Source organism: Anolis carolinensis, chromosome 1, assembly GCF_035594765.1.
Source record: "Anolis carolinensis isolate JA03-04 chromosome 1, rAnoCar3.1.pri, whole genome shotgun sequence".
NCBI lineage: Eukaryota > Metazoa > Chordata > Lepidosauria > Squamata > Dactyloidae > Anolis > Anolis carolinensis.
In genome coordinates this window covers 236,814,106-236,840,792 of record NC_085841.1, presented here as the reverse complement: position 1 = coordinate 236,840,792, position 26,687 = coordinate 236,814,106, and the positions used below count along the sequence as shown (strand labels likewise).

The window sequence follows — 26,687 nt, the reverse complement described above, 5'->3', positions numbered from 1 at the left end:
AAGCCTTCTTGGTGACGTATGTTGATTAAGCAAGAGTTATCCAGGCATGGGCAAACTTCAGCCCTCTAGGTGTTTTGGACTTCAACTCCCACCATTCCTAACAGCCAGTAGCATAATTATTATTTTGAGACATCACATAAGGAGATAGCCAATAATGTGTTTTCCCCAACTGCTCAATGACTGCCAAATAGTCCCCTTGCATTCTTAGCTGAAATAGGCACTCATTGACCAGGAAATGTGCTGGGTTGGACCTCCTCTTTAAGTATTCTGGTAGAAGTTTATACTCCACCAGCATAATAAAAGATCTCCGCCAAAATACTATTCAGGCTGCAAAAACAGTTGCTTAAATCCTATTAGTAGGATTTAAGAGTAGACCCATGAATCAATGGGATTGATCTGAATATCAACTCACATTTTGACAGCAGATTCTACAGGTTTACTCTGTTTGGGACTAATCAATGGGATTTGGCTAATCACTTTCCACTCTATATACCTACAATAAGATCACAGTACAATAAACCTCTGCTATTTTCATTTGTACGTGCTGCTCCATTTCCTATAAGATTAATTTCCCAAACCAAATGAAACCAACCAGTGACCAAGCAAGTGATTTTCTGCATCAGATGTTGTGAGAAACTACAGTTTTAAACTCCCCACATAATAATGAGGTGATGTTACACTAGGTGCTGTGGGGTATTGTGAAGATTTAAACTTCTCAATCTCTTGTTATTGATAAACTCAGAGAGAAGGGGCAAAGAAACAGGAGGAGGGCTATAGTTAGTAAGTAAAGATGTGGACAAATTCATATCAACGTGATAAATTATTGAACTGAGTGGATGATCTAGGACTTGATGGGGACCAAGTATAAAGAGATGAGTAGGGTACTTATGACTTGAGGCAAAACAAGCATACTTCCTAGGTTCTCACGGGAGGCTGGTGGAAAATGATTAAAACATGAAGGGGAAGAAACAGAATGTGTTTATGTATAAAATGTATGTTTGTATAAAAGTATCTCGTCTAGAAGTATAACATTTGATTTCTGGATCGTCAGTAAAAACTGTACCAATGTATGAGTAAAGGTAAATTTAAGCCAAGCTATGGCTAATGATAGTTTGTGCTCTGATGAAGCAAGTGTTAGTGCCTGCCAGACCTCCTGGAGATACGGATATTCCATAAGTAGGTGCTGCAATTAGATTTTTGTATAATGTAGGTTATGGTACAACACAATTGTAGGGCACCGAAAAATACTCCTTCAGCTGTTCTTTTTATTCTGGCAGGTATATACTGAAAAATTATATTCAAAGTGTCAAGATTTCTTCCTTTTTCCCTTCTCATCCACCCTCCTCTTTGCACATTGACAAACCAGTCTCTGTTCAAAGTGGCACACAGAATTCCGGATCTGATTTTATGTTTGAAATGTATATTTTTAATTCATAATGTATTTTAATAGTTTTAACTTTTATGTGCTGTTTTATATTGGTTTGTATGGGCATCTAATTGTTGCCACTGTTGTAAGCCGCCTTGAGTCCCTTCGGGTGAGAAAGGCGGGATATAAATGTGAGAAATAAATAAATAAATAGTTAGTACTTTCCTGAGAGGCCCCTCAACACTGGATCTAGTCATACTATCAGGCCACAATGAAGCTCTCATATGAAATGGGAACGTATCATTTTTCACTGTTGCTATGGATTATGCTTAATTCTTCTGGCTCAAAATACTCAGATTATAGCTGAGAGAGAGCTGAATCCACTCTGATTCTGAAATATATGTCTTCTAATTCTTTAGCAGCTGCTTATTCATAGTTCAATGGAAGAACGAAATCGCACAGCAGGAACTGACTTCATCCTTCTGGGATTTACAACAAACCCCAAACTACAACTCATATTGTTTGTAGTATTTTTAAATATATATCTCCTCAGCCTGGTTGGGAACATCACATTAATTGCACTAATCTGTAACAGTTCTCGTCTCCATACCCCTATGTATTTCTTTATTGGGAACCTGTCCTTCCTGGACCTCTGGTATTCCTCAGTGTATACTCCAAAGATCATCATGAACTGTATCTCTGATGACAAGAGCATTTCCTTTGGAGGTTGTGCTGCCCAGTTCTTCTTCTCAGCTGGCTTCGCATATAGCGAATGCTACCTTCTTGCAGCTATGGCATATGACCGTTATATAGCCATTGCCAACCCACTAGAATATACCACAGCTATGTCCAACAAGGTCTGTATGGGTTTGGTGGCCCTTTCCTATCTGTTTGGTTTCATGAATGCCACAATAATGACTACTGAAACATTCACCTTGAGCTTCTGTGATGGAAAAGTCATTGATGACTTCTTCTGTGACTTACCACCATTAGTCAAGTTAGCCTGTAATGTTCCCAGGAGCTATCAGTCTGTGTTGTACTTTATCCTGGTCTTGAATGTAATCAGCCCCTCAGCCCTGATCCTGGCCTCCTATGCCTTCATCCTAGCAGCTATCTTGAGAATCCGGTCCACTAAAGGGAGGCAGAAAGCCTTTTCCACCTGTGCAGCTCACCTGACTGCTGTCACTTTGTACTATGGCTCCATCCTCTTCATTTACTCCCGTTCAAGTTCCAGCTACGCCTTGGAGAGGGACAAAGTGGTGTCTGTTTTCTATACAGTTGTATTCCCTATGCTAAATCCTCTCATCTACAGCCTTAGGAACAAGGAGATCAAAGATGTCCTGAAGAAACTAAATATGAAATGTAGAGGAACATAAATATATAATTGTGTGTTTGCATTTTTGTACTTTTTCAACTAAAATACATCTTTAGTAAAACAAAAACAGGTGCCATGTTGTATCTATTAGTAGTAAAAATGACATTATGCATTTTTCTCAATTAAACTTGTCATGCAAGTCAGAAATCTCTTTGCATACTATATTATTTGGGGTGGTACATTAAGGACTGAAATGTCTATTATGCATGAATATAGGGCAGCACTCTGTATAACTTGTCACATTTTAATTGTATGTTTCTCAAACCAATTATCATTATTGGGGGAAATCTGAGAATTTGGGGGGGGGGGTTCCTAATAAGGGATACATGCCTTAACACTCCACTCTCTTCTGTTTCCCAGTTTCACTGATTGTCCCAAATACTCTCTCATGTAAATGCCTACATGAATATTTATTAGGTTGATAGTTTTTGGGAAAGGGGAGTACTAAATTGGTTAAGGAAAATGTTAGAGAAACATTATTTTTCATTTCAATTTTGAAAATGAAAATGAAAGTTTGACAAAATGTCTTCGAGCAAATCCTAATTAGAATTTGAAATCATGAAAAACATCCAAGAATCTTTCAATATAAAAGTGGATAATTAGAGTGTTCTCTATAGCATTGCTTCTTAAACTGTGGGTCCCACTGTTGGTTTGAGTCAGGAATCTATATACGTAATCCTCCTTATAATGGGATGTTTAATGGATGTAGGAAATACCCCACAACTCACACAGATAATCCTAATACATCAAGCGTTATAGATTTGATAAATGTTACCATACTAAAGTCCATATTTTCATAAACAGCTTAATATTTGACATATAGTAGTGTTTAGAAGTTTGAACGTTGGATTACAGCTATGGAAACCAGCATTTGATTCCCCCTTTGGCCATTAAATCTTAGCAGTCACATACTCCCAGTCCCAGAAAACATTGTAATAGGTTTGCCTTAGGGTTGCAATAAGTTGGAAGCAAATTGAAAGCACACAACAGCAGCAGCAGTAGCATTTTGAAGCAAGTTAAATACTTTAAAATATCCAAAAATTAGAATACATTACAACATGCATATATCAGATAGGCAAGTTGCTACTTCTTGGCACAACGTGTTTAAAAATCTAGATGACAATTGTGATTTTGTGTAAAAAGAGGTTCAGCAGAATAGTAAAAAAAAATGGGATTTGCATTTAAAATGTCATGACTGAAACTCTCAGGGAACTCTCAGTAACATTTGTATATTCAATATCAACCACATACAGATACATGTACAACTTTTTGACACATTCTGGAAGATCTGCATCCATTTTTAATAACATTGGCATTTCTTATCGCAAAGTGTGCTGATTTTACCAGTACCAATTTGAAGTAACAGCAATCACAAAAGGATGTCAAAAAGTTTTTGCATGCTCTAGAACTTTCCATCACACTTTTTTTAAATAATTTTGATAGGTGCTAATAAAACAAGAGTGCTTATGAAGTACCACATGATTATTATTTCGGTGTTTTAGGTATTTCATAATGTGATTTTGGATTCTATGGACCTCATTACACTGGCAATTGTAACACAGGGGAAAGCAGAAGGAATTCGTTCCCTACTGTCTTTCCTCATCTTCTGGGATGGCTGGCCACGCAATGTCCTTTTCCATCCTTTCCCCACTTCCTCCTTGTTTATTGAGTCACGAGTTGTGTAGCACCTGACTCCTGAAAATTGAGTTTTTTCTCAATTTTAACGCACTGGCAACACAGATTCCACGTGGCCACGTGTCGTGGGATGGCCTCCATGGGTCTCTATTTTGCCAGAGAGACAGAGAGAAGACTACATGGGATGAAATTCATTTTTCTCTCGTGGATCTGCAATCCTGTCTTCTTCATATCCTTTGGAAAATAATATATTGGAGAGAATTCACTCATGTTATCTCGCCTCCTATTTCCTGTTGTATTATTTGATATAATTATACAGTTGGCAAGCAAAACAGAAGATAGTCCCATTCTTTAATGGCTATGATCTGAAAGTGATGATTGCATTACCATTTTGAATGCATGAATGTGTTGATAGCTTATCACTCAACAGTCACAAATTCAAGCATCCAAATAAACAGATTGAGGGATATAATTTATGAATGCTATTTACAGTTCTATAAAATTGCACATTATTTGTGTTATTATAGATAGTAAGAATAATAGACACATACAGATTGATTTAAAAAAAACACCCACATATTTTACACAAAATATTATTCTCTTCAAGTGGGATACTTCTACAAAAGTGAATAGTTTCCGAGCTCCTCATAGTTGGAAAGAAACAATTGTTGCTCAGAGCTGAAAAGTCTCCAGAGGTGCACTGTAGAATTCATGCAGTTTGACAGCATTGTAATTCAATGTTATGGTTCAATGTTATGGAATCCAGGGAGTTGTAGTTTGGTGAGGCACCAGTCCTCTTTGGTAGAGATGTAAAAATTACAACTCCTATGATCATTTAGCGTTGAGGCATGGCAGTTAAAGTGGCATCAAACTGCATTTAATCTACAGTGCAGATGCACCCCTTGTCTCAGTAAGAAGTTTGAAAGTACAGACTGAGTTTGTCCTCAGTCACAGACGTACTTTGATTGTAATTTTCCTGCTTCTTGTTAGGGGGTTGGACTGGATGGTCCAAGAGGTCTCTTCCAACTCAATGAGTCTATGATACAATTTATTATTGCTTCTTAGAACTGATTAAATGAATTAATGGCCAAGCTCCTGCATGGGAAGACATAGTCCTCCAGCGCAATGGTGATACATCCAGCTGCATGTGTTGCAAGAGGCATAGGTAAGAGCCTTGAAGGGTCTTGGGATGTCCATTCAGTGCAGTGTGCTCACCTAAAGGGAAATATTAGCTACATTTGCTGCTCTGATACACTTACCCTTCAGCAATTGAAAATGGCTATGTTGAGTAGGGGGGAGGCTAACTGGTTTGCAAAGTGAGTTGGGTAGATTTGTCATTGCATGCCCAAAACCTACACAATGACTGAAAAAGTGAGTTGCAATGTTGTAAAGCAGTTTTACAACATCGTAACTCATTAACAGAGTGTCAGCCAATGTGTTTAGCATTACACATGTTTAATGTAATCATTGACCATATTTGATGATCTAATTCCAGTTTCTAGTTCCAACTAAAGTAGACCTATTGACCTCATTAGTAAATGGTAAATCAACTCTTTGGCAAATGTCATGGATTCAACAGAATCAAAAACTGGAGTTAATAATCAGTTGGGATTAGTGTTGGATTTAGAATAATGAAGGAGTGTCCGGTGGCGCAGCGGGTTAAACCGCTGAGCTGCTGAACTTTCTGACTGAAAAGTCAGCAATTCGAATCTAGGGAGTGGAGTGAACTCCCACTGTTAGCCCCAGCTTCTGACAACCTAGCAGTTTGAAAACATGCAAATGTGAGTAGATAAGTAGGTACCGTTCTGATGGGAAGGTAATAGCATTCCATGCAGTCATGCCAGCCACATGACCTTGGCGGTGTCTACGGACAACGTCAGCTCTTCGGCTTAGAAATGGAGGTGAGCACCAACCCCCAGAGTCGGACACGACTAGACTTAATGTCAGGGGAAACTTTTACCTTTACCTTTAACAAACAGCCAGTGGTTCGAGGGGGGCAGTATAGGATAGACCAAGAAAAATAACTGCATTTTGGGGCATATTAGTGGCATTTGGAATTATGTTTTTTTTTTTTAAGATGGATCCAGTGTTTTGTGGGAGCCAAGAAGGATTGGGGGCTGCAAAAAGGAGAGTTGGTGGTTGTGTGCAGCCAATGAGACATATTTTTCCCACCTGCATTTGCATTCATGATAGTAAAACAAAATCAGTGAGTGCCTCAGTAGGTAGGTAAAGGTTTTCCCCTGACGTTAAGTCCAGTCGTGACCGACTCTGGGGGTTGGTGCTCATCTCCATTTCTAAGCCGAAGAGCCGGCGTTGTCCGTAGACACCTCCAAGATCATGTGGCCAGCATGACTGCATGGAGCGCCGTTACCTTCTCGCCGGAGCGGTACCTAGTGATCTACTCACATTTACATGTTTTCGAGCTGCTAGGTTGGCAGGAGCTGGGGCTAACAACGGGCGCTCATTCCGCTGCTGGGATTTGAACCTTGCACCTTTTGGTCTGCAAGTTCAGCAGCTCAGCGCTTTAACGCACTGTGCCACCAGGGGCCCCGAGTGCCTCAGTAGTTAGCTGCAAAAGGCAATTGGATTCTAACTGCTAATTTTTCAGCTCTGTGTATACGTGAATGTATTTCCAGTTCCATTGCACACATATTCACTGGCTCTATTTATTACAGCTGCTAGCAGCACAGCAATCCCTTCCTCGACAATATTACAGACCCTTGTGTTCAGCTGCCAGCTCCTTTCTAATAGGGCTCAGGACACAGCTCACTCACCCTCTAGCGTTATTTCCCCAAACTTTGTTCCCTCAACATATATTAGATTACATTTTCCAGCCTTCTCAGACAATATGGGTTATAGCATTTCCCATTCTTTTTATCTGAGAAGATGTGGGACCATTTTATATAGAAAAATGTACCACTAAGCTATTCTCCATGTGTGTCTTTCTGTTAACCATTTTCTGACAAAAAAAGTAGCTATGACAGTTAAATGTCATAGAAAATCCATGAAAAAGCCACTGTCATCTATTTTCCAGCACAAGGAGTATGAAGGCCAATTAAGGAGGGAAAACAATGATGAAAAGACCTCGAAAGGCAATTTAATGGAATAAGTATATCATCCAAAACAATCTATATGCAAAACATGAATCTTCTGATAAGGGAATCAGAGATCCCTTGGGTGGCCAAACCTTTTAGCCTCTGCATCTCTTTCTTCATAATAACCACATCATTAATATGCAGTGCCTAATAAACAGTACCTATTGTGACTGAGAATCTAAAGACACTCAGAAGTTTGCTTGTATCCACGTTCAATGGACAAAACCTTGGATTGTCCACCTGCCACCTAGACAAGGAAAAGAGAGAAAAGAAAGCTTGTTTGGCTGTTCTGGATGTTGAAAAGTCTTGAGAAATAACCTGGGTAAGGTGAACTTCTGACATGATCAATCTTCTAGAATAATTGAGGACTTAGCAACTATTTCATAGATTTATATATACACTTAAAGTATTAGAAGAGGGAATCTGCCATTGTTAATTTACTGAAAACAACCCTGCTTCCCAGATCCATGGATCACAGTAGCTGCTTCCTACATCTCTTCAGTGTATCTTAATCTTTCCTGAAAATGTTTGAAAGAAACACTACCACTGTCACTGAATTCATCCTTCTAGGCATCACAGATAATCCACATGTGCAGATCCTATTTTTTGTAGTATTCCTGATGGTTTACCTGGTTGATTTTGTGGGGAACCTAGGTATGATTCTTCTGATCTCATTCAGTGCTCAACTTCACAACCCAATGTATCTCTTCCTGTGGCACTTGTCCTTCTGCGATATCTGCTACTCATCTGCTGTCACCCCTAGAATGTTGTCTGACTTGTTATCTGAAAGCAGAACCATTTCTTTCCCTGGTTGCGTTACTCAGCTTTACTTCTTTGCTGTCTTTGTAGATGTGGAGTGTTACATTTTGGCAGTGATGGCCTATGACCGTTATGTGGCCATTTGCAAACCACTGTGCTATTCCTCTACTATGTCTAAGTCTCTCTGTATCCGGCTCTTATTTGGATCATATATTGCTGGCACAATGAATGCCATCATACACACAACAGCTACCTTCAACTTATGCTTCTGCAGCTCTAATCTTATCGATCATTTCTTTTGTGATGTTCCTCCACTCTTGGCAATTTCTTGCTCTGACACGCATGTCAATGAGTTCCTGCTGTTTGTATTTGCTGGCTTTGTTGGGATGAGCTCTCTTTCAATCATTCTTGTGTCTTACATCTTCATCTTAGCAGCTGTCCTCAGAATGAACTCTGCCTCTGGGAGACTCAAGGCCTTCTCTACCTGTGGATCCCATTTTACTGTGGTCATTTTGTTCTATGGGACTGCGATTTTTGTGTATCTACGGCCCTCTTCTGTTTATTCCCTGGATCGAGACAAATGGGCCTCTGTGTTCTACACTGTGGTAATTCCCATGCTCAACCCCCTGATCTACAGCTTGAGGAATAAGGATGTAAAAGAAGCTTTTACAAAAGTCATCAAAAACAAGCTGAATACTCTACTAATGTGAGATGCTATATTTATCCCAACCCTTGCTTGTGTGTTTGTATGTGTGTGTGTGAAAGAGAGAGAGAGAGGGAGAGAGGGAGGGAAAAAGGAAGAGAAAATGATCTATAATTTGAATGTTGTTTTTCTGCATTATTTCTGCTCTTTTATATATTGCTATAATGTTGTTTTATTCTGTCTATATTGCTGAATCACATTTTTATGTAATTATATTTTAACTGTGCCATCCGGGCTTGGCCCCATGTAAGCTGCCCCGAGTCCCTTCAGGGAGATAGAGGCAAGGTACAAAAATAAAGTTGTTGTTGTTGTTATTATTATTATTATTGCCACTTCTAAATTATCCTCAGAATTCCAATACCTATCGAGCAAAAGAGTTCAACCACAGATTTCTCATGTAACTACCCGTATGCAATTTATTTTGCAATTTCATATTCATTTGTAGTAAATCATAAGGTCAGCTGCAAATAACATCAGAATAAGAAGTTTGTAGACTGCAGCTTGTCTTGTACTGGTTTCTCTCTCCTTCATAAAAGAGTACAGCTACAGTTAGCAGTCAATGTAGTACTTTGATGTAGATGTAACACATCTATATTAAGACCTAGAAAGATAAACCAGCTATCCATATTGCATATTGTTTTGAGTATTACCATATATACCATCTTATACTTTTGAAAATACATTTGACAATTTGTGTGAATGAACATACAGTAATACTTGTTCCTGGCAAGATCCTTTTATGAGTTTCTATGTATAGAGATAAAGGCACTACTGTTCTGAATACAGTAAAAACTCATGAAGTCTTTATTATGTAGATCATCTATTTCACACGTACAAAATCTCTATCACATATTGAAGAGAATGGCTGAATGAGGGTACATGTTTACTTACATATTGTAAGTAATTCTGCTTCTGCCTTCCTAATAATAAAAAGCATTGATATGGTTATTGAAGCCTAGCAACTGTGAATACTGCCTACTTCAAATAATTGCTTCATGTTTTGTACACTCTGCATCCAGAGTGTCTCTTTTTTATATTTCTCTATTTTCTTGCAAAATACATAACTAATAGGTCATGTGTACTACAGCTAAGGTATTACGTGCTATGGACTTTGAATGGGTTTCTCTGGCCCTTTAACTTTGGGTATTTGTAGGTAAAACTGATTGCTATCCAGTACAAGTATATTTTAGTCATTGGAAAAATATATATGGTTTCGATATCCCAGTATGAAAGATTATCATTCACAGAAGACTCCCTCAAAGAGCAGTTTCTTTCTAACATCATCGCCTTGAAAATAAGTAATATCTTCATCTCAATTTTTCTTTCTAATTAATGTCTATCTCACACCTTTCCAACTCTCAAAGCACTTACCTGTATTTGGCTTTTTAAAAGTTTTGTATGTTGAAGAGACTTTTAGGTGCAGGACTGCTGTTATATCATCAAGATGCAATAATTTAAACTTGTAACAACAACAACAACAAAAAACATACAGAAACCAGCAATTGTGGATCCAAAACCAATATTTCAATGGGATAGTTGGTTTGATTTAGCTTGGTATATGGTACAATGCCAATTTGTTTTTAATCTTTGGTGAGATCTCAGATGATTTTTCACCACTTCATCCAGTCTGATTGTTTTTCTGACATGTACCTAACTTCTGCTACCCAACAATCCCCTTACTTGCTATTCGCACACATGCATCAATATTTGTTCTTGTATGTTTTCCCTAACATCTTCTCCTTAATACCTTTAGGCAAATCAAACTGGTCCAAGCTGAAGACTACAAATGTACTTATGTTTTTGAAATAAATTGTGTATTCCGGTAACATAGATACTGTCTCATTGCTTCATTCCTTGTTCCCCTTTCCAGCAGCATCTGACTGTCACGGAACATTGTGAAAATCGCAACATGGTTAATGAGTGTATTACCAAATGTGTCAAACATTTATTTCCCACTGTGTATATTAAAGTTTATGCCATAAGCAATTTCCTTCCATTAATATACCTCAGGACTACAAATGCATTGTTTGCCTACAGCAGTGTAAGCCAACTAGTCTCTTGAAATTTTACCCATGTAGATTGTTGTTTGTTGTTTTAATTGAAAGCGTGGGGTAAACATAGCAACAATATAAGTGATGGATAACTGCATATTCTTTACACATGCATCCATAATTCCTGTGATAATGATAATGCTTGCTAAACTTCACAGCATTGAGAAAAGATAGCATACTGAAGGTGGATTGACTCATTCAAGGAAGCCATGGACCTAAATGTGTAAGGCGTGAGAACAGCAGGTGATAACACAAGGTCTAGGAAGTTTCTCACTTATAGGGTCACCACAGGTCAAAATTGACTCAACAGCAAGTAATAGCAAACTAATAATAATAATAATAATAATAATAATATTCCATCCTATCTCCCTGAGGGGACTCAGAGCGGCAAATGAAATGTTTAGGACTAGAGATTGATTCCAGCAAAAGGTCCACTGTAAACCAGGGGCTCTTTCCACCAGTGCAAGGCTTACAATACCGTGGTATTTTTCCACAGATTGTGTGGGGCAGGAGCAGTGGGCTATCTTTTCTCAATGCTGTGAGGTTTAGCAAGCATTATCATTCTCACAGGAATTATGGATGCATGTTATGACAAAGGGGAAGAGATATCACGGACAACTATAATTAAGGCAGGGCAGACCTTTCACACACCTATAGGATCCCACCCCTTTGCCTACAATATGATAGCAGGACGATAATGGATATGGGTTAGGGTAAAGTGAACCCTGCTTGTCTTTTAAACTTTCCTTTGAATTAAAGCTGCCACCAACCTAATAGGTTTTAGGAATTTTCCAAGGTATTTGAGGTAAACTGCTCCCACTCCTGCCAACACTGCTTTCACCCCTGGTTCCCAAATAACTGTTTATTAAGAGGTTTTTCTGTAGTAACTGGATGTTACTAATGTTGGAACTATCACAAAGGCTTGAGGATGGAATGATGCGCTGTAGAGACCTTTTGACAGTTAAATAGAATAAGATTTATTTATTTTAAAGCAGACAACTAACCACTCCTGAGAGGTACAAAAAAGTGTGATTTGTTACAAAAGCACTTCAGCTTGAATTGGTTGCTTGTTCAGTTCTCTTCACTTTGTTATAGACAGATCTAAAGAAACTGTTCTGTTATTAACAAAACCGTCGCTCTACTTCAGAGAATAATGACGAGTTTGACTAATCTATCTAGTTAGCCCCCTGAGTTCTTAACTAACTCTACCTTAGAGTTCTTCCTGTTAACTAACCCAGCCTGGAGAGTCAACCTCTTGTGTTAACTCTCACAAGAAATCAAACTGCTGATCTTTTCCAGCACTCTACTCTCTCCCTGTGAACCCAGTTGTTTTAAACCCTACACCAGGGGTCCCCAAACTAAGGCCCGGGGGCCAGATGCGGCCCATCGAACCCATTTATCCGGCCCCCACGGCACAAGGGCAGAAGGGGGTTGGGCTAAATGACCCAAGGGGTCTCTTATTCTCTTACAACCATTATTATTATTATTATTATTATTATTATTATTATTATTATTATTATTGAGGCTGGGTGGCCATCTGTCAGGGGTGCTTTGCTTGTGCTTTTGGTGCACAAAAGCAGAAGGGGATAGGACTAAATGGCCCAAGGGGTCTCTTCCAACAATCTTTATTATTATTATTATTATTATTATTATTATTATTATTATTATTAACATTGAGGTTGGGTGGCCATCTGCCAGGGGTGCTTTGCATGTGCTTTTGATGCACAAAAGCAGAAGGGGATTGGACTAAATGGCTCAAGGGGTCTCTTCCAACAATCTTTATTATTATTATTATTATTATTATTATTATTATTATTATTATTATTAACATTGAGGTTGGGTGGCCATCTGCCAGGGGTGCTTTGCATGTGCTTTTGATGCACAAAAGCAGAAGGGGATTGGACTAAATGGCCCAAGGGGTCTCTTCCAACAATCTTTATTATTATTATTATTATTATTATTATTATTATTATTATTATTATTATTAACATTGAGGTTGGGTGGCCATCTGCCAGGGGTGCTTTGCATGTGCTTTTGATGCACAAAAGCAGAAGGGGATTGGACTAAATGGCCCAAGGGGTCTCTTCCAACAATCTTTATTATTATTATTATTATTATTATTATTATTATTATTAACATTGAGGTTGGGTGGCCATCTGCCTTTTGATGCACAAAAGCAGAAGGGGATTGGACTAAATGGCCCATGGGGTCTCTTCCAACCCTCTTTATTATTATTATTATTATTATTATTATTATTATTATTATTATTATTAACATTGAGGCTGGGTGGCCATCTGTCAGGGGTGCTTTGCTTGTGCTTTCGGTGCACAAAGGCAGAAGGGGATTGGACTCAATGGCTCAAAGGGTCTCTTCCAACCCTCTTTATTATTATTGTTGTTGTTGTTATTTATTATTATTATTATTATTATTATTATTATTATTATTATTACTCAGTGGCCAACTATAGTCCGGCCCTCCAACTGTCCGAAGGATCGTGAACTGGCCCCCTGTTTAAAAAGTTTGGGGACCCCTGCCCTACACCTTCACACACCAGCTCTCTCCGAACTCTCCACTTCCCACCTTCTCCTCTTCTCTTCCTCTCGGCCCCTCCCCACTCCTCTGGCCAATCCTAGGAGCCTCCTCACTCCTCCCCTTTTCCAACCTTCCTCACTCAAGATGGCTGCCTCCCTGGCATTCTCTCCCAACATGGAGGCTTGCCATACTGTTACCCAGGCTCCCTTTTCGGCCTACCAGGTATGATTCATTACACATGTGTAAGGAATATGCAGTTATCCATCACTTATATTTTTCCCCTCTTCTAGAATCATAGAATAGTAGAGTTGGAAGAGACCTCATGGGCCATCCAGTCCAACCCCTTGCTAAGAAGCAGGAAATCGCATTCAAAGCACCCCCGACAGATGGCCATCCAGCCTCTGTTTAAAAGCCCCCAAAGAAGGAGCCTCCACCACACTCTGGGGCAAAGAGTTCCACTGCCGAACAGCCCTCTCAGTGAGGAAGTTCTTCCTGATGTTCCGGTGGAATCGCCTTTCCTGTAGTTTGAAGCCATTGTTCTGTGATCGAGATGACCACCCTCCCCCCCCCCCCCCCCCCAGGACTTTGTAAAAGATAGTTCAAAAGTCAAGACTTTATGTTCTATATTCCATATATTTATAGTAGAAGGTGATTGAGACTTTTTACTGGAGTTTACTGTGGATTATCCCTGCACTCTGAGGCAAGAGATAACAACTTCATGAACTGTAAAATCATGCTGCTAAAACTCCACTTTTATGAATTTCCATATTGGGTTCCCCAGATGTTATGAACTTCGTATTTGTCAAATGTTTTTCAATTGTTTATATCATTCATGATTCCCCCTTATGCAATGTAACTCACTTTTATGGATTCTCCCTTATTTCCATGAAATCTATCTGTCTGCCTATATGTATTTGTACTCTTTGGGATCCCCGGAAAATATGTATTTTTCCCAGCAGGGTTTATATTCCAACTTTATTTTATTTTTCATTTTATTTCATATAATTGCCAAGTCATGAAATCAAATAGGAAATATTTCGAACTCAACTTGAACCCCAGAACCTGTCCCATTTTCTATGACCCAGGCTTCCCTTCCCAAAAACAAAAGGATAATCTGCCACAGCTTAACCCAATCTAATTCAGATTACATGGACAATATAAGGCTTGAGTCGCCGAATTAAAGGTGATTCGCCCCCAAGGCAAACATTGTCATATCTCATCCTAAGGAAATTCCAGGACACCTCAGGAAGGCGCCCTGTGGAGCCTGTAAATATGGCTCATTACTACCCATCCTTACTTCCACCTCTGACACCCCAAGGCATATCTAAAATCTGTATACGTGACAGGAACCCTTGATTGCTGTCATTAATCCCTTTAGAAATCGGTCTAGCAGGAATTAATATGATATTTCCTGCCCTGTCACTTCATTGTTTCAATAACTCCCGCCTTCTCCTTCCTGATTGGCTCGAGTGGGGACAAAAAGCAGCTCCCTATTGGGCCAACAGAGCAAGGCGGGAAACGAAAGCCCGCCTCGTTCAACCTTCTAGCCTATCCGCGATCAGATGGGCGGGGGAGCGGGGCGGGAAATTCAAAGGGCTGTCAGACTGAAATTTTGTATAAATATGGCTGTATTTTGATTATATGGTACCCTAGTAGACTGAATGATCACTACTAGAGTCCTTTTCAGCTGAATCGCTCAATAAAGACTCCTTGGCGGATTTTCCTTCAACTTTGGCGGACCTTCTTCATTTCGGCTTCAGGTTGTATTGCGGCTCATATTCTCCTATTGGCTCCGCCAAGGTCCGTTCTCTCAGGACCGGATCAGCTCTCTCCTTAAGGGGCCCGATCCCCTAAAAACGCGGTCGACAACAGTTCCGTGTCCTAATCTGCAGGGCAGCAGAAAACAAGCTTGCTCCCTCCTCCCTATGACTTCCCTTCACGTATTTGTACATGGCTATCATGTCTCCTCTTAGCCTTCTCTTCTGCAGGCTAAACATGCCCAGTTCTTTAAGCCGCTCCTCATAGGGCTTGTTCTCCACATCTTTGATCATTTTAGTTGCCTTCCTCTGGACACATTCCAGCTTGTCAACATCTCCCTTCAACTGCAGTGCCCAGAATTGGACACAATATTCCAGGTGTGGCCTGACCAAGGCAGAATAGAGGGGTAGCATGACTTCCCTGGATCTAGACGCTATACCCCTATTGATGCAGACCAAAATCCCATTGGCTTTCTGCTAATAAGTGTATATTCTGGGCAAATCTAAGTTCCAGAGACACTCCCGTTGATAGTGGTTGTGATGAGAAACTCTGAATCCAGCCCAGTGTAAAGAAAAGGGGCAACAACAATAATAATAACAACAACAATAATAAAAATAAACTTCATTTGTATTCCGCCCTATCTCCCCAAGGGGACTTGGGCAGATTCTAACATACAACAGCAAACATTCAATGCCTCTGTAAAACAAACTAATACTGACATAAAATCCCAGAGAAACCCCGCATAGGACCTAATATCAAATTAAAGCCTAACATCAGTAAATTAAACCTAACATCAATAAATTAAACTACACGTAGTCAAACGAAATTATATAATAACATAAAATCTAAACTAATATCCTATTTTGTTCTCTGTGCATGGCGCCTTTGAATTAAAAGTTCAGAATTATCCTTTTATTTCACAATTTCCATTCTGCTTCCAGAGTTATGAGTTTCCAAATAAACAAGAAGTTCAGAAATTTTAGAAAGAAGAGAAGGAGCACAGAAGGATTCGATCCTGATGTGCAGTAAGCATCACCACTGAGAAAGCCTTCACATTTTGTGTAGAGCAATAAAGATTTTGCTTTACCGTCAGGCCCTACCCACATGTTCTCCAGCTTTCCTTTAAAAAGGCAGAAATTAAAAATGCCAACCTAGTAATTTGAAAATACGCAAATGTGAGTAGATCAATAGGTACTGCTCTGGTGGGAAGATAACGGCGCTCCATGCAGTCATGCCGGCCACATGTAGAGGTGACTACAGACAATGCCGGCTCTTTGGCTTAGAAATGGAAATGAGCACCAACCCCCAGTGTCATACACAAATAGACTTAATGTCAGGGAAAAACTTTTACCTTTACCTATACAATCAATCTAAGTAAATAAAAATAACAATAATTTTGAAAGACTAAACTATATTAAATAGTTTATCAATTAGAGATAGTAGCTAAGTGATGGGGCTCCTAGTCTTCTATAAGAGTGAAGGACTTTATAGGAATTTTAAACCTTGAAAATGTATCCAAGTCAGTGTTGAGGTGGTTTCTTTTAATGGTTTATTGCCAGCCATGATGCTGAACATTTTTTTTAAATGGCCAGTTACTATAGCACTGTTTATAGTTCTAAACCTACACTATTTAAAACTTTCAGTGGAAGTTATCTCACCCAAACCTTGATGGGAATCCCTGGACAAAGCAGGCCAGTCTATCACCGTATGTAGGAAAACAGTCCCTAGTTCTGGAGCATGTGAAAGCTTTTGAATATGCAGCAGTGTGACATCCAAGCAGACAATTGGGTTGTAAGTGCCAATGGTAACAGTTAGGGTGGGCAGGTGTGCATTAGGGTGAAGCTGGTCACCATAACTCCATTCACTACTCTTGTGTTGATACTGATGGCTTACTGTTTCAAATAAGGGCGTTCAAAGTGATCTGTTCCTGTAAGAGTAGAGTAGGAAATGCCAGCTGCTTCTGTAAAATTAAAATAAAATGAAAACTCCTTATTGGTTGGGGAGGTATATTTCAAGACTGTCTGTGGATGTCAGGAAGGAACCATGGATAATAATAGGGGTGTGCGATTCGTTCACACCCCTATTAGTGGGGGAAATACCATTCCATGACCCATCTGCTGGAAGTTCTGTTTTTGCTCCAGGAAGATCCAGGTCATTGGTGACAATGGGCAAATTGGTGAGGCTCCTCTTTCTGTCATTTTTATGGCTATTAAGACAAAAATTGCCACCCTTGGAGGACACATTTACAACTGCAAGCCCCCCAAGTTTCAGAACATTTAGATCATCCACTGATTTTAAGGAATTTTTTAAAGTTTCTACAAACACGAAAAAATAGAAGAAAATCAAAGAGGTAAATTAACCGGGGGGGGGGGGGGGGGGCTGCTGGACTGGTACAGGAGTACACACTCACAAGCCAGAAGGTAGGGCTGGGAATAGCAGAGACTGAGAGTCAAAGAGGTGAACTAGACGAAGAAAGGGCTTTTTTGGGAGGGGAGGACTTAGGTTGTTGGTGCAGGACAGAGTACAGAAGCCAGAAAGTAGGGCTGGGGAGGGATCAGAATTGAAATTCTCCCTGTGGGGACTCATAAGAGTCAGGCTATTTCCTAAACCTATCCCACTCTCAGTCAAATTAAAGCAAATAAAGGTTAATTTTTTTTAAAACAAACACACAAAAAAGCCCTTTTTAAGCTTACCCCCCAAACACACGCCCACTCACTCCTCCCTCCACCTTGTGTAACTGTGGAGCAGAACAAACAACTCTGCATATGTATGCTTGCCCACAATGCCCTGCCTCATGCACGGAGGAGGACTTGTTTAAAGCCACGGACAATGCGGTCGCTGTTGCCCACTTTTGGTCTAAAACTATTTAGCTGCTTGTGATTTCCTTTATTTTATCACTTTTAAACTTATTTATTATGGAATGCTTTTGACACAAAATAAATAAAGAACTCCCTAGCAAAATAAGTAAAATAAAAGAACTATAAAAATATATTAACTAAGAAAATTTAATGCAGAAGAAAAGGTTGGAATTCTCAAAAAGCAATCCCCTAAGCACTAAGAAGCAGCAACGGCACTGAGATAGAACACGGAGCTAGCTAGCACACAATGTCTCTCTCTCAAACGCCAGAATGCCACAGAAAAATGGAGGAGCTTGCCCTGGTATATACAGACCAGCTTTGCAAAAAGACACGTGATCCGCTACCTTATTCTGATTTGCTCTGGCAAAGCTAATGGAGAACCCCCCCTCAGCCAGATACAGCCCAGGATCAGCTGTCCAACTGCCAGGTCGCTCATATCCCGTGAACCCAGTATCGTAAAATGGTATCGTTCATAGTAAAGGTAAAGGTTTCCCCTGACGTTAAGTCCAGTCGTGTCCGACTCTGGGGGTTGGTGCTCATCTCCATTTCTAAGCCGAAGAGCCGGCGTTGTCCGTAGCCGGCATGACTGCATGGAATGCCGTTACCTTCCCGCCGGAGCGGTACCTATTTATCCACTCACATTTGCATGTTTTCGAACTGCTAGGTTGGCAGAAGCTGGAGCTAACAGCAGGCGCTCACTCAGCTCCCCGGATTTGAACCTGGCACCTTTTGGTCTGCAAGTTCAACAGCTTAGCGCTTTAACACACTGAGCCACCGGAGGCTCCTCGGTATATCGTTTATACCTCTAGATATACTGAAGTCGATATATTCATATCATAGTTGGTTACTTAAACTTAATGAATTACTAAAAGGGATAGTGGTGGAACAATGTTTCTTGTAGCCAGGAGGAATTCCCACCACTCATCTGCTACCGTTATCCTGTTACTACAAGAAACAAACACATTTTGCAGGTTTTAAAAAATTATAATGACTGTTTATTAGGTGGCAGATTCAAACAAAGGAAACAGTACACTTTCTACACGCCTTGTTCTTACCTTACAATATATACCCTCACTTGAAAATGCAATCATTCCCAGCATTCCTTTTTGTGATAAAGGGGGAAAACACATAAATTTACCTCAACTACAGTTGCTTCCTGGTTTATGTGTTTCACTATAGCACAAACAGACATATTAAATGTATCAATGCTGTTACCACCTTTTGTTATCATGGCATCCCTACTCTATGTTTTGCAGAGCTGCAAAATAAGTTCCTGAATTTTAAATTTTATACTTTCAATGGTTAAAATAAGACACTCATGTTATACCTTTCCATACTATTGCTGTGCAAACTTCATAATGCATTGTAGCGTTATGTTTTTTCTTTACCAGAAGGTGGCATCCAGAGATTAACTATGTTTACAATTTGCAGAATACAGATTCCCTCACCCAAACACTAACTGCTTTACCTTATCATATGTTTTTGTGGGGGATCTTTTGGACAGCAAAACTGATTCTGACATTGTGTGAAGTCTGGAAGCACTATAAGACTCAGAGGCCTCTTCCACGCAGCTGAATAAAATCCCAGATTTTCTGCTTTGAACTGGGATATGTGGCAGTGTGGACTCAAGACAACTCAGTTCAAAACAGATATGGGATTTTTTGCCTTGATATTCTGGGTTATATGGCTGTGTGGAAGGGTCCTAAGAGTGCATCTCTACACTGTAAAATCAAAGGCATTTCACACCACTTTTTATTGTCCTGGCTCAGTGCTATGGAATCATGGTAGTTTTACAAGGTCTTTAGCCTTCTTCTATTGGAAATGACACCCTTCTTCAAGCCTTCTCTAGAAATGTTTATCTATGATCCTGTTGCTTACTGTTTGTATGTATGTTCTGAGTATGCAGCTTCCTTTACTCTATGGTTCCTGAGAAGTTATAAAAGGGGCTGCAAGACCACATGATCACTTCAGACTACTTCAGACCTCAGATCACACGCTTGGTGTTTGTAAGAGATGTCCTGGCCAGATGGCACAAAGAATTATCTCAAACATATCTGAGACTGGACTGATAAGTTTTGTGCCTGTGTATGCTGAATACACAAAGGTTGTAAGTAAACCAAATATGTTATTTTTTTATCAAAGCCTACTTCATTTTTGTCTCTTGAGTGAATGATATAAAACAAGTTGTTTTATGAGAAACTATATATTTTGGGCACCCAAAAACACTTCTGAAGCACTGCTGTTTTTTATGCACTAGCAAATCTCTGTTTTCCTAACAGATCAGAGATAACAGGTTATTTAGTCTAACAACTGAAACTATTGCCCTAGCATAATTATACCTGGTTGTATACCACAAGAGAAGATTCTACTCTACATGGTATTTGACTCTTCTCTGAAAGGTCATGCTTTTATAAAAAGTTATGATCTCCAAAAGGTTTTCCAAAAGGTTATAAATGACATTTTGCAAAATCTCTGTCCAAAAGTGCAAGTGCCTCACCAAACTATAAATCCCAGGTTTCTATAGCATTGTGCCATGGCAGTTAAGGTGGTGTCCAACTGCATTAATTATACAGTGTAGATGCACCCTAAATCAGAGGGGACAACTATCAGAGACTAAGGGGACTGTATTAGGAGATCTTGGAGGAAACTTGACAAGGATCATTCTGGAAGCCTGACAAGGATCATAACCCATATTGCGCATAATACCTATTAGGAAGCTGGAGTGTGTTGATCTATATGATGGCAATAAGATGCAGTGCTCTATGTTTGCAAGCTACATGGATGAAAAGAATGGTGGGATGTACTGAAACAGGACCTCCCTGCCATTTCACATTCCTACACAGTTCTAGCCAAACTCATTATGAAAAGAATTGCACCCATTAGAGTGCATGGGAACACGCCATAAAGATTTATTGTGCAACAGGAGGAAAACTGAAAGGATACAAGACATGAATAGTAAGGACGATTGAATATGAATTTATGCAGTACAAGGAAAAATCTATAACAGGAGCATTTGAGTGTCTGAAAAGTATATATTGCTATGTGAATTCACTTAGAGTCTGAGAGATGAGAGCATATACCATGGTCAGCAATGTCTCTTTTATACAGTCATAAGCTGCAACAAAATGAAATCATAAGGTTTTTTTCTTCCCTAAAACATAGTGATTTCCAAAACTCAATACAGTCGGGTTAGACTGTGATAAGTGCTACTTGTCAGCATTTTCAGGGTCTCAAATGACCTCTTTCTGGATACTATAAAGAAGTGATTAAATTCACTAATATGAGAGATCTATGATAACTTTGGTAATGTGGCATTATAGTGTTGTAGCTCAGTGAAGAAACAGAGACTTTTCAGACTGTTGACTTCAATTTTAACAATCTGCCTTGGGCCTAGTTAAATGCAGCAGTGTCGTGTAGCCAGCTTCCCAATGATGTTTTTTCTTCCTGTTTGCCTCCTTTTAAATAAGATCCTTCAGGACTAATTAGGACTTTGCACAAAGCGGAAAACTTTTGACCCACTGTAATTATTAGGCCTGTCAAAATGGCAGAAGAACCTAAATCAGACCATTGCGTGATTCCACAAATGCAATGAGTATTCGAGGGGTGATTTTAGCATTCAATATGTGTAAGATCTGGTGCAAGTTTCAAAAAGAGTCTTGAAAAGTTACTTCTTGGATTATAGCTTCCCAAAGCTGCCAATCAGCATGGCTATGTTGGTTGAAAGCTTCTGGGAGTGGTAATCCAGACATCATACGCTCCAACATTTCACAGTTGAAAAAGCAGAATATGTGTGCCCAGAAACATAGAGAGCAGTCAAGTTGGCAAAAGTCATTAACAAGAAAGAACACACAAGCTAGAAAAGACTATGACATTTTTTTTGTTACGTGTTTTTAAATAAGAAAATGTACTTTATAAATAACAAATAATGTATAAATGCACATTCACATGCAACAGTAGACAAAGAAAGGTAAAATTTAACATGGTTGAAGCACAAGTTGTGGCAAGGAATCCCATTTGAGGCAACAAAATGTGTGTTGGCCAGTGTAACAGCAAGGCAAAACAGCATCATTTTCTTCGTACTGTACAGTACAGTACTAATTCCTGCCTCTCTGCCCCCCTCCCTCCCTCTGTTGCTCTCCCTCTCCCTCTTCTTGAAGTAAAACATACCAGAAATAAAAAGCACACAAAATGAAAGAACACAAACTTCCAGGAAATCCCAAATGGATGGCCCCCAGGAGGGTCTTCCTCCAGGGACAAACCAAGAATGGGCAAGTTGGAAGTCCCTGAACAGACTCAGAAGTGGAGTGGGCAGATCAAAAGACAACCTGGCAAAATGGCACTACCTAAAAGAATCCTCCACCTTGTGTGACTGTGGAGCACAACAAACAACTCCCCACAATGTCCTGCTTCATGCACAGAGGAAGAATTGTTTAAAGCTACAGACAATGTGGCCGCTGTTGCCCGTTTTTGGTCTAAAATTTAACCCTTTGTGCTCTATTTTATGAGTTGTATACTTATTTATGCAATGCTTTTGACACAAATAAATAAATAAATGTTCATATTTGTTGGCTTTAATGTACAATAATGTAATGTAATAACAACTAGTCCGACAATCCTCATCTCCTACATCTATCTCCTAGATTTTGAAGCTCTCCTCTGCCAAGAGCCGCCAGAAAGCTTTCTTCACTAGCACATCCCACCTCATGGCCATCCTCACTGTCTATAGCTGTGGGGGTTTTATATCTGCATGGCCCAGCTCTAGTCACGGTCACAACCAAGACAAAATGGCCTTTGTGTTGAGAGATTGGGGGGCCCGGAATAGATTAATAGCACTTCAATGCATTTCAATGGGAAAATTCACTTTGAGGTAAGAATATTTTGACTTAAGAACATGGCCACGGAACAAATTAAATTCTTAAGTCAAGAATCAGTGTGTGTGTGTAGCTGGAGTTACACTTAAAAATGTACCTGTTCCAACTTATGAATTCAGCTTAAGAACAAACCTATAGAATCTATCTTGTTCATAACTTGGGGACTGCCTGTACGGTGCTTTCATAATTTCTTTAGGCAAGGTTTGCCTTACTGTTCAGAACTATCTGGCAAGGGTTCAAACCACTGTAAAATGACAGTGGGGACAATCCTGAGATCCAGGGGAACTATTTCTATCACCATTCAAAGATATAAAGTATAGGCTCATTTAAACAACATACAATGTTTCCTTGGAAAGGGGATCTTCAAATAGCATTTCGATTGAACTGATTTCTTGATACTGGAAGTCATTAAAGTGAAATTGCCATTTGAGGTCTAAACAATTTGGGGAGAAAGTTCTCAACAGCAGAATCTCAGTCTAAAGTGCCTCCTGAATAGCACAATTTGACCATGCTTACTAAGCAGGCAGTTTAATATGACCCAAGAACTTGTAAATGTCATACAAGCACTATCATTCAGCAACCTTTTCTCTATCTCATCCCCAGAAACTACACTCTTAACATTAAAGGGAACAAACAGTGGATATTCAGCTTTTTGTTCATCAGTAAAACATCAAGTGAAAAAAAACTGAATTACAAAATAAGTCGGAGAAGGAAAAGTTTGGGTAGTTTAACTATTTTTAACTTAAAATGTTCACTTTCTTAAAAATGGCCAGATTACACTTTCAAAACTACTTTCGTTGAATGTTTCCTTATACATCCTTTGCCTTGTCCTTTGATCTTTTTATTTCATCCTTCTGCAAAATCACTTGAAATGTGAGTTATTGCAAGGAGAGAGTTCATCCAATCACCACTAATCCTGCACTGGGCCCTTTTAATATTTTATACAGCACAAAGTTGTGTTCACATCTTAGTTATATAAAGTGATATAGGCCACATTTTAGAAGAGAAGATCCTGAAAAGATCAGCATTTGCAGAAAGCCTTCCTCTTTATTGTTGTATGACATGGCTTCCAGTTTACATTGATAATAAATCTATCTGCCACTGAGCAGTCCAGAAAACTAGAATAAAAAAGAATAAGACTGGATCCAAAGTTAGAGGTAAGGAGGTAAAAAAAAAACTGGAAAAAGGTGACAAAAGAAAGGAATAAATTGATTTCTAAAAAGATCAAGAAAAACCCAGAAAGATAGGCTGTTTCAAGAGGAAATTTGCCAATATAGTTTTGTGGCTGCGAGGATTATAATAGCAAAGTCTTGGAAGGAGGAAAAATAACTACTCATTAAGGATTGGAGGGGAAAAAAATGAGTTGGGTTTATCCAAATGGCCAAGCTCTCCAATAGCTTAAGGGGAAGAAACAATGAAGAATTTGTTAGAAAATGGAAAATTGCCTTTAGGTACTTAAAAAAGAAAACAAAAAAATAGATTTTGAAATAGCCGCATGAGGAATTTATTAATGTAATATGTGTATCTCGATTGTTGAATTTTGAAGATTGTATGTTTTTTCTTCTTCATAATAAAACGTATACCAAAAAAGAAGGAAAGGAACAAATTCAGGATTGCATTGCAGTAGTATCCTTACAGGGATATTTTTTCCATCTAGCTGTTTCCAAACAAAGGGGGCAACACTTTAGAATAGAATAGAATAGAATAGAATAGAATAGAATAGAATAGAATAATTTTATTGCCATTGTATATAGTACAACGAAATTAAATTCCATTCCCAATCACATTATATATGTACAAATTACAAAACAAAGCACACATCCTTTCATATTCCAATCACTGGTGCACAACTCCTAATGCCACATCAGTGTGAAACCACAGAGTTCAATATAGTTAATCACAGCTCTAGGATAAAAGCTATCTCTTAGCCTATTTGTCCTTGTTTTTATCATCCTATACAGTCTGCCAGATGGTAACAATAAAAAAACTAATATTAAAGGTGAGATGGATCCTTAAGAATCCATCCTATCAGCCCACACGAGCCCAGAGATCATCTGGAGAGGCCCTCCTCTTGGTCCCAAAAACTGGAACTGGAACTCCTTCCCCAAAGAGATATGTTCAGCCCCCTTGTTATTGACCTTTGGCTCCCAAGTTTAATGTTTTAATGTGTTAGGATACCTCAGTGGTCTAAGGTGTAGAGATTTTAAATGAATAATGATATGTGTTTTATTTTTAATGCTTATTTATATTATGTAATTTAAATCTAGGAGGCCCTGGTGGCGCAGCAGGTTAAACCGCTGAGCTGCTGATCTTGCTGACCGAAAGGTTGGCGGTTCGAATTCAGGGAGTGGAGTGAGCTCCCGCTGTTAACCCCAGCTTCTGCCAACCTAGCAGTTCGAAAACATGCAAATGTGAGTTGATCAATAGGTATCGCTCCAACGGGAAGGTAATGGCACTCCATGCAGTCATTGGGTCTAGAAATGGAGATGAGCACCAACGCCCAGAGTCAGACATTATTATTATTATTATTATTATTATTATTATTATTAACTTCATTTCTATCCCGCTCTTCTCACCCCGCAGGGGACTCAGAGCGGCTTACAACATACATTTAGGCAAAAATGCAATGCCTCATTATACAAAGGAAATAAAACATAACATAAAATCAATAGAAACAATCAACATATAAATACAATTTAAAACCATTAACATTAACATATTAAAACATAAAACAGCATCTCGATACACCCTACTAGCCCCTCCCTTCCGTCATGGTCTTAAGGTCTTCTTTGGCTCCCATGATTAGTCTTAATGTCAGGGGAAAACTTTTACCTTTAATTTAGGTCTATATAATTTGTTGATTTATTGTTTATATGTTGGGGTGTGGGATGAGGGTTTTTGTATTATGTAGATGTGTTTTAATTTTGTACCCTGCTTTGAGTCCCATTCGTGGGAGAAAACTGGGATAAAAGTTGATGATAATAATAATAATAATAATAATAATAATAATGTTGAGTTTTCTTAAAAGAGCACAGGCAATCCCCAACTTACAAACATCCCACTTACATTCGACTAAGAGCAGGGGTGAGAAAATGGGAAGTGAGAAGTAATCTATCCCTAGGATGGGAAGTTCACTCCTGTAAGAGTTATCATGGGAAAAAGGAGTCTGCACTCAAGTTTTATCACCAATCCTTGTTTCCACAACAAGCCACATTTTTCAAAACCCAATTATCACAGGTACAGAAAGTTAGGCAAAATCTTCTGAACAGGGGCACAGGCAGCAAAACAAACACTACAGGAGTGTTAATCCTTCCCTGTACTATCCAAAACATGTTTTTTTATTGCTGGAGTTACAGGTATCTGTTCTGACTTAAATACAAATTCAACTTAAGAACAAACCTACAGAACCTAACTCGTCTGTAAATTAGGGACTTACTGTAATGACCAATCCCTATGTGAAGTCACAGGTGCTATGAAGTGCAGATATCCACATAAGCAGACACTGCACTTTACACAGAATGTTTTCCAAGAATTTACATGAGACATATTGGCATGCATATGAATTCATGAAGTGTGCAGAGTTTCCAAGATACAATATTTTAGGAAGTGAAAACACAAATACCGGCCATGGAAGGCCTCTGATAGTAAGACAGATCCTGCCCTTTAGTAGAATTTTGATCCTCA

At 39.1% G+C, this 26,687-nt stretch overlaps 2 protein-coding genes across 2 annotated transcripts; both read left to right on the top strand.

The window, feature by feature from the left end:
* Positions 1-253: 253 nt before the first annotated feature.
* On the top strand, positions 254-2,742 carry LOC100552243 (olfactory receptor 9G19). Its single transcript, XM_008112357.3, has one exon. The coding sequence runs from the start codon at positions 1,807-1,809 to the stop codon at positions 2,740-2,742; it is 936 nt and encodes a 311-aa protein (XP_008110564.2). The 5' UTR covers positions 254-1,806.
* A 4,877-nt stretch (positions 2,743-7,619) lies between these two features.
* LOC100552047 (olfactory receptor 5AR1) lies at positions 7,620-10,892 on the top strand. The gene has a single exon (XM_003215021.4). It carries the CDS (start codon positions 7,996-7,998, stop codon positions 8,938-8,940), a length of 945 nt encoding a protein of 314 aa, XP_003215069.2. The 5' UTR covers positions 7,620-7,995; the 3' UTR covers positions 8,941-10,892.
* Positions 10,893-26,687: the final 15,795 nt, after the last annotated feature.